Here is a 13,131-nt window from a genome sequence, read left to right as displayed (position 1 = left end):
TATGAGAAACTTATCCTTACATACAGGACATCCTTAGGATCATAGCTTGTGGAGTTTTAGAGTTCTATTTGTGATGAAGAGATTGAAATTTAGGAGTAATATGCAGAGGACTTTAGTGGAGATTCTAAGATTTTGAATTTCAATTTTTATGAAACAATATTTACTTACAAAAGTGCAACAATCATCTTGGAAAAGCTATCAAGTCATTTGTGTAGACGTATGAGGATCATACCAGAAAATGAGAGTCTCCTGAAGCAAGATATCTTCCATGATTGGGTCCATGTGAGCAGAGGATGCTTCTGTGATAGAGGGAGCAATTGAGAAGATATGCTTCGATTGATATTCGAGGATCTTGATCATATTGATTCAGAGGGAGTGGACCATGTCAAGATGGTTTCTCTAGTGATTAATCAGAGAATTATGCTTCATGAGATGGAGTCCCATGTATATAGGTTGGAAGGCCTTTATGCTGATTCATAGGTCATGATCTTTCTGGATAGATGAATACTTGGTGAGCTTGGAATCCATCAACAGTGATGTAGACTCCAACCTTGTATTTCATGAAAGGTCAAGGCATGTGGAGATCAAGTGGAAAGGTATGTTATTCAGTTAAGATACATTAGTACTAATGAGCAGACGACGGACATTCTCACCAAGCCTCTCTTCAGAATAAAGTTCGTGTGCTTTCAAGGTAAGCTTGAGATGGTAAAGAATGAAGTCCTAGCTGAGAGTGAGTCTCAGCATCATTAATTTGGTTATATGTTATACTAATGTATTCTTCTATTTGAGAAAAGATGTTTAATGTGTAAACTCTTGCTAATGCATTTCCCGTTGAGGGAGACTTAGGTGAAAGCTCTCATCTCCACTCTCTAATATGATTCATGATTAGTGTCGTGTGTGACTCCATGAAAACATTGGTTCTGTACTTGTGTGCTTGATGAGCCACAGTGGACATCATTGTGAGGTGACGATCTTTCAATGATGAACACTTGTACATCTGATCATTATCGTAAGGTGACAATCTTACGACATTGATTGAACATACCATTATGATGGATATCATGAGAGGTGATATCTGTGGATATGTCATAATGGTTGATATCTTGTGTAGTAATATCTATGGATATGCCATAATGGTGGATATCATGAGATGTGATATCCATGGATAAGCCATAATGGTGGATATTACATAAGGAGATATTCATGGTGGATTTCATTTGACGTGAAATCCGTAGACATGCCATGAAGTAATATCTTTAGATATACCATAATGGTGGATATCATGAGACATGATATCCGTGGACAAGCCATAATGGTGGATATTACATAAAGAGACATTTATCTCATGATATCCGTGGACAAGCCATAATGGTGGATATTACATAAAGAGACATTTATCTCATGATATCTGTGGACAAGCCATAATGGTGGATATTACATAAAGAGACATTTATGGTGGATATCATGTGACTTGATATCTGTGGACATGCCATAATACTTGATATCACAGTGAGGTGATATCTTTCTCTTCCACATATAGATGTAGCTATTGTGGAAAATCATCACAATAGGATGATATAACTTATAAAGGATTTGAAGAATTTCTCCCTAGCTAAGATGAAGTGTTGAGGATGTGGTAGCTTAAGTCAAAATTCATAAGGATGACTGAGTTACCGTAATTGTCTAATTGGCCATTGGCCTTAGACAATTACATATGCCAGCTATTAATGAAAACGATATTAAATGTTGATATGTGCTGTTTAATAAATATGCAATTATTAATGATTACTAGACTAAGTGTTGCAACCGAATATGTTTGAATCGGTTCAACTAATTAAGGTTTGTTAATAACGATTAGGTGTTGTTTATTATCAGGTTCTTACATAAACCGATTGTGTTTGAATCGGTGTATATATATATATATATTTCCGATTATATTTGAATCGGCTGGTAACCGATTCAAGTTGTGAATGGTCATCAGGTTCCATGGTGAAGAATCACGACTCTATAAGAAACCTTCTCGTATCATACATTAGCAGATGCGTTTTCTCTTGACAGAAAAAAAGAAACAAGTACACGATATAAGGGAATGTGATTGATAATATACAGTGATAAAGATAAGAAGTGGACATATATGTAGTAGTCAATATCCATTACACGGTGAACACACATTAACCCTGCAGATACAGATCACGTATGATACACGGTGAATAAAATAATAGAGCAGTCCGTAATTATTATCAACTCTAAGGAAGTCCGATACATTACAGATCATGACATAAAGAAATATATTGCAGATCCTGACATATAGAAACATATTGCATATCGTGGCATATACATACATGATACAACAGATCGTGTGATAAACAATAAGTGCAGAACCTAAATACAGTAGGTCATAATCTTCAGTGAATATGGAAGTCACACAGCAGATCGGTGACATAGACAACAAGCAGATTGAATTCTACAAACTGATCTGTGGTACACACACACATCATATTTGAAGGATTTAATTTGATATCATCAATTGATATCAGATTGTGATCAAGGCACAATTAAATTTTAAAATTACCTGCTTATCCAAATCTGATCAAAACTTAACATAGGAGGGTTGTTCTACCTCCTATAATCACTATAAATTTATGAGCTGTTAAAACAACTCAATATAAACAAATATTCATACAACCTTGATATATTATTCTACATATAATATTTAATAAACTATAACAAACTTAATATTCCAAATACCCATAATAACTACGTGAGTTGTTACTCCAACTCACTTTTATTTCAACACAACACATTATTATTCTAACCCATGTGAACACTAACATAATTTCCTAACAGATCATACCTTGAAGATTTGTGCTGCAAAGTCACTTAATTCAAGCCCATAGCTCTGAGATTTATCGGAATGATACGAAAGAAGTTGGATGAAGTTGCAATTGGGAACCTCAAAGAAGCTTTTCAGAAGATTGTTGATCAGCTTAGGAATCAGAGAGAAGGCCTCAATGATTTATGCATCAAAGGGCTTAGATTACATGGATGTTTCTATTTTCCACACAGGATTGTCACAAAGAAATTTAAGTCTTTAGATTGGCAAAAGATGCAACATCCCATAGGAACATGGTCTAGGTTTAATATATAATTTGACATGGTCTAGGCTAGTTGGAAAATCTTAGGATTTATTGCTCGTTTGTAATCAATGGAGCTAATCGGTGGTTACAGTTGTTAAGAATTTAATTCAGGCAACTTTGTGATGAAGTTTCTAGATGCATGGAATAAAGATTTGGATGCCCATCTTTGGCCATTTGCTTATTGAAATAGAAGAAAATGTCATTCGGGGGTATTGCCAATTTATCTTTATTTCTCATAGAGCTTATGCTTCTGGATACTTCAATGGTTGATAAACCATTGAAGTTGGATGCTCATGAATGGGATGGTCATGGTTTCCAGGTGATCTAGGGATGAGAGGCCTTGGATTGCATCGAGCAATTTCATTCAAAGGTTGCCATTTTGCTGAAGGAGTTACAATTCTGTAGTTTGCAGTGTTGTGAGTTTGCAATGTGATTCATGCAATTTTCATTGTGCTAGGTTTGGATTTGGATTTTTTGTTGTGTTTGTTGTAGGTGTAGCTGTAGATTTATCATTTGTGCATTGGCTGTGCAAGTTTGGAGGGGTTATGCCCATTTTTGGGCTTATCGGGTGAGCAATTTTCAGTGCTTCAGAGTGTTGTGTGTTTTTTCTGTTGCATTTCCTTGGCATTGCTATATTTTCTACTATAAATATCATTCTAAGTTGCCTTAGGTAATTTGGTGCATGGGTAGTGAAGATTTTGTGGGTATCTGGCTGCTTGGACTTCAACAATGTATATCGGGTATGATTTTTGTAGTGATTTTGGATAGAAATCTTCCAAAATGATTTCCAGATCTGATGCAGTTATAATATTTTGTGGGATTGCCATATCTATTACATATTTTGTGTAAAAAATATCAGATTACAATAAATTATGTTTCGGGAGTTTATTTGCATGTTTTCTTCAATTTTGGGTTCTCTATTTAATTGGGAAATTACTCTCACTTATGCACAAATAAATATATCTAATTTTTCTGTGAGGGTTGGAATAAGAGATTAATTTCATTTTCTTCCCTTTGTTGCAATTTAATTAAAATTCATAATTTATTTCATCTGGGACATTACATTCTCCCTATATGTTTTTACCATTGATATTACTGACAGGTTGGATGTGCTTATGGATATCTTTCATTTTTTCATACTTCCTTCTGATACTTTGATAGCTCCTCCTCTTCTCCTTTCAGTTGATCTATATTTGTTTTTGTATATCTCTTTTGTCATATTTATGCTCTTTTCGATGACCCATTTTTTATTTTCAAAACAGGGAAGAAGCAGTTGGTTGGAAACTTTTATAATGATGAAATTTAATATGCTTTATGATCATGATAAATGATGAATTTTCTTTCAACAATATAAGGTTTACTTTTTAATGCATTTTAAACAGTTGTTCTTCTTCCAATCACTTTGGAGAGAGAATTTTATTTTGCATGCTCGAAGGCTTGTGTTCTTGATTTGAGTCGTGAGATTTAATGGAGCAGGAATTAAAGTATTTGACACTCGAGAGGATGAATTGATAATTGAACCTGCCCTGAGATGGGCTGGAAATCCAAATGTGATTGTGGAAGTAAAAGTATTTGGTATAGTGGCAACTGCACAGGTTAGTTCTTATCTATGGAAGCTAGCAATAATTATTTCTTGGTAGACATCTTTGTGCAATGAAAATAATCTATATTGAAGATAGAAATATTTAGTTCTTGCTGGATGTCTTTGCACAATGGAAGTTAGAACTCATAAATAATGAAGTCGTTTTTGCAGCTGGTGGACTTGCAGGTTTTTGCTGTTCCAAGGATAACAATGAAGCCTCTTGTGCCAACATTCCCATGCTTTGGTAAGATATCAGTAACCCTTATGGAGAAGGTAAGAATTAGGATCTATAGTCTATTAGCTTGATATGTTGTTCCTAGGGACTTTTGCAATGATTTTTTAAATTCTCAGTTGAATCATTTTTTGGTATTGACTTTTGTACAGCCACATGTTGACTTTGGACTAAAATTAGTTGGGGGAGATGTTATGGCTATTCCTGGTCTATACCGATTTGTCCAGGTTATTATTCTTTGCTCTGATTTTGTTTGCATTATTATTATTTGATTGGAAAGTGAAAACATACTCAATTCTGTACAAATTTCAATTTTTCCAAGGATACAAGCTCTGTCAATAATCATCCCAAGAATCTTATAGGTATAAATTTGTAACATATATGTATGTATGGATATAAGAAATATTAGTCTCTTACATATTTGAAAAGTGTCCTCAAAAGTCAAAACAATGTAAATAAAATAAAACAAAGTAAATATATCTATTTTATACTGTTTATATAATATATGAGGGTAATACTATTTACATATATGTTAGTAATTATATATAATGTATATATTTAACAATAACATAATATTAGTGATATCATTGAATAATAAAATATGTAGCCAGGTTTGCTGGCTGCCGGGCCGGATCTGAGTACCGGTTTGGTACCTCTGTGGGTTACTTCATCAGTGATGTCCAAAAAATAATCTGCTACTGTGATCCATTTGTAAACTATGGAATGATTTTTATGGACAATTCAATAGCAATCTCATCATTCTAATAACAAGAATCTAATCAGCTTTCAAAATGAGTTTTAGTTCAAATAGAAATTAAATGTAATTGTATGATATACTACTATCAATTTTAAAGTTAAATACATTACGAACAATAAGTTTTATTACATGGTTTACTGTCAGAAGTAAATTGGAATATTGGAAGTACTTGAACCAAAAGATTTCATATTATCTAAATTAACATTGTGTCAAACAGTGAACCCAATAAAGATTAGTTCAGAATTTTTTATTTATATGAAAGATAAATAATTGAGATCACCATCCAAAACTTAAATGTGAACCCAATAAATTAAAGGAATTAGTTCTTAAAAAATGATGAGCACGAAGGAGAGAGTCCCTAAGGAGCAAAAAAGAGCAGAAAACCATAGAAAGATATTAGCAAAATAGATGAGAAACAAAAGAAGAAAGGTGAAACTTAGACAAAATGATTACCAAGGTAACAATTCTTCTAGAAAAGGAAAAATGGCTTTTGGAACAAAGAGAAAATTAGAGGAGAATTACAAAAGATGCGGAGGAAGGGCTGATCCAGAGAATTTGGATTCCCCAAACCCTAACAATGCCAGTGGTGCAAACAAAATATCAGTGCACCCAAAAGTGCAAGAATAGCCAAGGTTATCATTATATCCGAGGATGATCTCAATTGAGTGCTTATCATCTTACCTACAACATTGCACTTGTCATGAAATGGGCTAGTGTATGGCTGTGAAGTATTCGGTTTCAGAATTGTAAAGAACTATGGGGCATGTAGGTAAGAATAGAATCTCTATCGAAAGGGTTTTTTCTGGTGGAATGTGGCTCAACTAAACTTTTTTTTTTTTTGAAAAGTAGCCCACTATTAATGGATGGATTGGTTTCCATGTTCGACATCGTGAGTACAATTTTAATTTGCTTGCACATGTCACTGCCAACACCCCCATGTGGTTAAGACTACAATTTACCAGTGGAATAATCGGACGTAAATATTCTCAAGATATTGGTTAACTCACTAAATAGATGAATGCATTAAGGATGGAGATATGAGAATGTATGTTAGGATATGGTTAATCATTGTGTGTATAAGCTCGTCACATGCTAGTGATTATGTTTATCTGTGAGATATGTATGTATTATTGACAATGTATATATATGTGACCTAAGTGACAATTAGTCACATTGTGTATATGTGATGTATGCTTGAGTCATTCACTATATAAACATGTCATGTTTGTATGAGCTGGTCCCTATGTGGTTTTATGTGTGTGCATACACAAATGTTGGTTCAGATCTAACATTCAATAGGAATGCATTTGCTATCATAATATTATGAATGCATTAAATCGGAAGCATAAACTCAAATATTGGTTGTGATTTAAAGGAATGTTGGAGATCTCATAACAAAGAGAGGCTTAAGTCTCTTTTATTGGTGTAGAGACTATGGAACCTCTAATTTTCGAAAAGGGATATACAAACAGGGCCATTACAAATGATCCCTTGAGATTTAAGTTTGGGTTAATTTGTGTTTTAACTTTTTTTTAATAAAAGAATCCTAGTAACTAGGATGATTATTACACAGTTTTGGGTAGTGGATAGTATTTATTTTGCATAATAAATGCTTTAATACCAATAGTTGAAAATTGTGTATCACACTTTCTTTTGCCTTAATTGACCATGTATGAAGCTAGATATTTTGAATAATTACATTACAACTGGATGTTTGGAAATCAGGAAAAACTTGTTCCACGCATTGCATCAAGTGACATGTATGTTACAATCTAGAATATTTTTTATTTATGATATATATATATATATATCATGGTAGTTTTTCCCATAGACCAAGTTTACGAGTTTGGAGATTTTTAATATTATGTAATCCTCAGCCAACTAAATACTCTCTTCTTTACTGGCACCTGAACTTATTATAGCATCATTTTGAAGAAGGTAGATAGTCTCCGTTAAAATCTTAATTTACAAAACTATCTACTCTGCTCTTTTCTGCTATTGAGTTATTCCTTTAATTAATGTTCCTTTTATATATGAATACACACTAGAAAAGTAGGTGCTTGCTCCAATACAGTCATACCTTATGCAAACAATTTGTTAACTGGATACCGTATATGTGTAACCTGTTACAACTTCTGAAGAATTGTTTGACAAGTTGGCAGTTGTAGCTTTGTTGATCATTTTGGTGTTTAAGTTATTGATACTCCACATCTAATGGAGGGTTGAAATTTTACTGTATTGCTTCATTTTCTTGGTTAATATGGTTCTTTAATTATATATTGGCTCTTGATTAATATGATGGTATTTTATGATCAGGAGTATATTAAAGAAGAAGTTGCAGACTTATACATGTGGCCGAAGTCACTTGATATACCTATTTTAGATGACCCCAGGTATTACTGAACCCTTCGAACATTGCTTTCTTTTTTAATGATTTATGCAGAGTCTGTTTTGGTTGCAACTTCACCAAAAATAGTTCATAAGAACTCATCCTCTTACAATCTTCAAAATGTTTTACTGATAATGAGAAAATGATGATTAAAAGAAGATTGACCTATTTTCTGTATCAGATGGATTTACTTTTAGTTTATTGATTATGCAGGGCAATGAAGAAGCCTGTTGGTATGCTGAATGTGAAGGTGATTGGGGCATCTAACTTGAAGAAGATGGACATTCTAGGAAAATCTGATCCTTACGTGAAATTGAAACTGACAGGAGACAAGCTACAATCAAAAAAAACATCTGTTAAAATGAACAACTTGAACCCTGAATGGAATGAAGCATTCAACTTTGTTGTTAAAGACCCTGGGTCTCAAGTTCTTGAATTGTATGCCTATGACTGGGACAAGGCATGGCCATTTCTATTTTATTTTCATAAGTCATTGATACTCTTCTCTTCCTATTTTGTTTTCATTTGTATTGTAAACTCTATATTTATGATGCTAAGTTATAGTCTCTGAATGGTGCAGGTTGGTGCACATGACAAGATAGGCATGCAAATTGTTCCTTTGAAATATCTTACAGCTTATGAATCCAAGAGATTTAAACTTGATCTGCTTAGATCCATGGACCCAAATGACCCTCACAATAAAAAGCCACGAGGGCAAATCACTGCAGAATTGACTTACAATCCATTCAAGGAGGATGAAAATTCATTTAATGTGGATGACAGTGGAATTGCAGTTGACAAACCTCCTGAGGGCGTACCAGAAGGTGGAGGTTTGCTAGTTGTCACTGCCCATTCAGCTGAGGATCTTGAAGGCAAGCATCATACCAATCCTTATGCACAACTTATTTTTATGGGCGAGAAGAGGAAAACACAGGTGATTGCAATATTTTGGTTAATTTGAAATAAATGGTTTTCTTAGGTTTAACAGAAAAAAAGGACCCCTCTTTCCATCTTCCAATGAAACTAACATTTTTATCATCTTTTTGGTTCAGCCATTGAAGAAAAATAGGGATCCAAGATGGGAGCAAGATTTTGAGTTTATGCTGGAAGGGCCACCTGTCAATGAAAAGCTCCACGTGGATGTTATTAGCAGAGCCATGGGCCTTAGCTTGCATTTTAAGGTACAGGTTTCTGCAATTGCAGGAATTACTTCATCCAACTGTCCATGAAAGATTATTTTTGAAATATACTACTATTTTTTGTCATTTTAAATTAATTCCCATGAAGATTAAATTTTATAACCCTCCCGAATCTTTTGTCCAGAATCAAATTAAAAGTGAATCGCTTAATGATGCATTAGGTGGTATTCCTTATGCATTATTTACAGATGCTCTATTTCACCATAATTTTATAACTTCTCTATTTCCAAAAGGATTGATTATATACTCATCCTACCACTATTTCCCTTTTGATCATTAGATTCTTAGAAGATGCCTTCTCTGTTTCCAAAAGGATTGATTATATACTCATCCTACCACTATTTCCCTTTTGATCATTAGATTCTTAGAAGATGCATTTCCTTAAGGCTGCTACTTTCCCACTAGATTATGTCTTTGTTTGATATCCATCTACTTTTCAGTGCTATTAATGCCACCACACTTAAGCTTAAAAAATAAAGTCTTGGTACAGACCAGATGGTTAAGCTATTAAAAGACATGGATTATGGTTGTAGGTTCTAATCCCCAGCTTTATCTATTGCATGAGTAAGGGTAGCTCATATAGCCAAAAGTTATGGGGGCTGTGTTATTGGGACCTCACAAACGGGGTTCTTGCTAGTGCCGATTCCTCCATATCAAAACAAAAAGGAATAATGTCTCATATTTGTTGGATGCTTTATATCATCTAACATTGCCCCAATCGAGTGCTCTTAGTTTGATCTCCTTCTTCGACCTATAATGGGAGACTCTGTTTGTTTGAGAACAAATGTGTGCCTCTGGAATGGAATTCATGTATGCAGTAAAAACTAAAAAGCCTTACAGCACCCATAGTTTATATCTGTATCACATCTATAAATTAGAATCTGAAAACGATCAGGTCTTTACCTGTAATTGTTGCAAGACTAGCAGCAAACATTCAAATTCGGGATCCACAAATTTCCAGAAAACATTCTTGAAGTATAACATACTGTTTTATGGAGAGTTTTTTCTCATATACATCCATAGAGAAACAAAAAACTATCTAAGGCATTTTACCTATTAATTTAAATGTTCTCCAACATAAATTTACCAGCCTAAAAGCTTCTCATTCTCAACTTAATCTTCTGAAGGTAAACTTGCTAACATCCAGGGCTTGACTGATGAATTGACTTTCTGATATAACAGGAACATTTGGGGTACGTGGATATTAATCTGTCAGATGTTGTACATAATAAACGGATCAACGAGATCTACCATCTTGTGGATTCAAAGAATGGAAAAGTTCATATTGAGATGCAATGGAGAACTTGAATATAGTCAGGTACATTTGGAGAGAATCAAATATAGCATTTTTTAAACCAATTTCTTTATTACCTTACATCATAAGAAGCTGCTTTTGTGACAGTCTTCAACTAGCAATAATTCAACCTTTTTTTGTAGCATAATAGAAATATGCATCATTCCGTGAGTATGGTATATGAGGCTTAGAAATTGTTGGGATATATTATCATAGGACAGTAATGGCATTGACGCAGAAAGCCTCCATGGCATGTTCAAAACTGTTCAAAGCCCTCTGTAAGATGTCTCACACATGCAATGGTGTTGTGCTGCTATTCAAATATTACTATTCTATGATAAAAATTGAGCTCAGGGACATCTGTCTTTGTTTTTTCTGATGTAGTGAATTGTAGGTGCTTTTGCCAAGTAAGATGTTTTGATATATGAAGTAATTTAAATCTTTCAAACCACAGCAAATTGGCGGAGCAGTTGGATTGCTGCAAGCAAGAAGCAGGCCTATGTTGTTTATTTGGTGCAATTTGATGGCCAGTTACTGTATTCTAAGACATACCAAAGAGAATCATCATAAACTTATAAATTATTCTTTTTGTCTTGTATGTTGAGACATCTTCCATAACAAACTGTGTCACTAATGTGTATAGTTTTTATTATTAAAAATATATTATAAAGAATATTTTTTAATTGAAAAATTAAAACAGCCTCATATGGGAATGCCTAGTACTTTGTGCTACAAGGACTACAATTGGGAATTCTTTAAAAAGGAGATTCTTGCAGGGAATAAAAGCTCTGATACAATTTATTAATAAATTCACATTTAATGTACTCAAATGTTTTTGAATTTCTATCAAAATCTCCTTAAAGGGAGCATTGCTTAAAATTTTAGTTTTATTGCTTATATAGATCCTACTTTATTTATGCTAAATTTTTTATTATGCTTACTTAACTATTTTGATTTATGTTGGGATTGAACACAAGGAGCTCTAAAGCCTACATGGCAGTCCTGAAATTAAAAAAGGAACATTGACAAGGAAGGACAAATAATTAAAAAACAAAATATTAGACAACAAATGAGCAAGCAATTTAAGGTCAATTAAATAACTTTGAGATAGCAGCAAGGTCAATAGTAAGGATAAATGGTTAATGTAATCTAGAACTAAGAAAGAATACAATAGAGAAAAAGAACAATAAGCAGGTTCTTGATAAGAATGGCGTAGTTTCATATTCAGAATGGTGGATCTTCAATACAAAACCAAATGATTACCGTTTTGCGGATAATGAAGAGGTGACTTGCAAACATCTAAGTTCAAACATATCATTGTGTCTTAAACTTGATTGCATATCTATAGCACGGGCAAAACTATGCCACAAACAGTGAAAGCTGCACCATTGCTTATAAACAAATCACGGTTGTTTCCAATCTTCCAAATAATCTGCAATTTTTGATACCTAAGGGTTCAAAAAACCCACATAACCAACAATGTCCATTTTCAAGCTTGAAGAAATATGGCTGCAAAATAGTCTATAAATCATTCAGATATTATAAGGGTAAGGTAGGGTAAGGTCCTGTGAAGGAGGCTTCTTAAAAAATTCAGCTGGTGTTGTTGAGATTTTTTAGAAATATTTTAAAGTTGGTGGTCCCATTAATTTACTAGTACAGTTGAGCTTAAAATTTTAAGCTCATAAATTTAGAGAAGTTTGTGGTCTCATGAAGAATGTTGAGAATAAAAAATTAATAAATAAACATCGTTTTACTTCTATTCCTTTTCTGGTGGAAATCTAAAATATTAGCTAATTGACAAGTGGCAGAAAAAATTCCTAAGTTGGTGGGACAGTTTCCAATACCACCGAAATTTCACCTGCTGAAATATGCAATCCTAAAAATAAGGGCTGCTATTTTCCAAGAAAAGATTCTACCATGTTCCATGAAAATAGATCCCAATGCCCCCCAAGGGACCTTAATCTAATAGCAACAAATATTAAAAAGGATAGTTGACCGCCGCGCCAACCCCCCCTTATTAATCAGTCAATTAATCCGCCAAATTACTATACCCCCCACCCAAGGTTGGGTGGGAACTATAGTGCGCTTGCTAGCCTTAGAATAGTTGGGAGCTAGCCCTACTATTCGCAAGGGGCTAGAATAACACTAGTTGTTTCTGAAGACATATTCTATACGTAACATGCCCAACTATTGATGTCGATCCCCTGCATGCAAGGGGCCTATAGTTTATCTAGGCGCCCAAGGAAACTAAGGGCCCTCGACCCTATCTACCTATCTCGGGTGGGGCCTCCCCCCCACCCACCTACCATTCTATTCGTAGTAGATTATGTTGCCCGATATTGAGAAGTAGGGCAAGATCATCAATGTTTTGTTGATAGTATTTTAATATTCATAAAATGCGAACTATCTAATAGAAACTCAAGGAGTGCACATTATTTGTTATATTTTGAATTTTAGTTAATTAATAAATAAAGTTAAATCATCCAGAGTATTAATAGATAAACTAGTATACCAAAGCGAAAAAACCTATTAAGACTACAT

The 13,131-nt window shown here is 33.9% G+C and overlaps 1 protein-coding gene across 4 annotated transcripts in view; it reads left to right on the top strand.

The window, feature by feature from the left end:
* LOC131036955 (synaptotagmin-2) overlaps positions 1 to 11,294 on the top strand; it is a 51,781-nt gene extending 40,487 nt beyond the window's left edge. The window contains exons 5-13 of one of the 4 annotated variants that reach the window (XM_057968988.2): positions 4,614 to 4,732; positions 4,891 to 4,992; positions 5,104 to 5,178; positions 8,025 to 8,101; positions 8,311 to 8,557; positions 8,678 to 9,031; positions 9,150 to 9,278; positions 10,479 to 10,614; positions 10,975 to 11,294. In XM_057968988.2, coding sequence (XP_057824971.2) covers positions 4,614 to 4,732; positions 4,891 to 4,992; positions 5,104 to 5,178; positions 8,025 to 8,101; positions 8,311 to 8,557; positions 8,678 to 9,031; positions 9,150 to 9,278; positions 10,479 to 10,604 — 1,229 coding nt within the window. In that variant the 3' untranslated portion in view covers positions 10,605 to 10,614; positions 10,975 to 11,294. Of the gene's footprint in view, positions 1 to 4,613; positions 4,733 to 4,890; positions 4,993 to 5,103; positions 5,179 to 8,024; positions 8,102 to 8,310; positions 8,558 to 8,677; positions 9,032 to 9,149; positions 9,279 to 10,478; positions 10,941 to 10,974 lie in introns of those variants that run through there. The other 3 variants (XM_057968987.2, XM_057968985.2, XM_057968989.2) reach the window with 3 other exon arrangements.
* The last annotated feature ends 1,837 nt before the right edge of the window (positions 11,295 to 13,131 follow it).

The sequence above is a fragment of the Cryptomeria japonica genome, chromosome 11 (assembly GCF_030272615.1).
Source record: "Cryptomeria japonica chromosome 11, Sugi_1.0, whole genome shotgun sequence".
NCBI lineage: Eukaryota > Viridiplantae > Streptophyta > Pinopsida > Cupressales > Cupressaceae > Cryptomeria > Cryptomeria japonica.
This window is presented reverse-complemented; position numbering and strand designations above follow the sequence as displayed.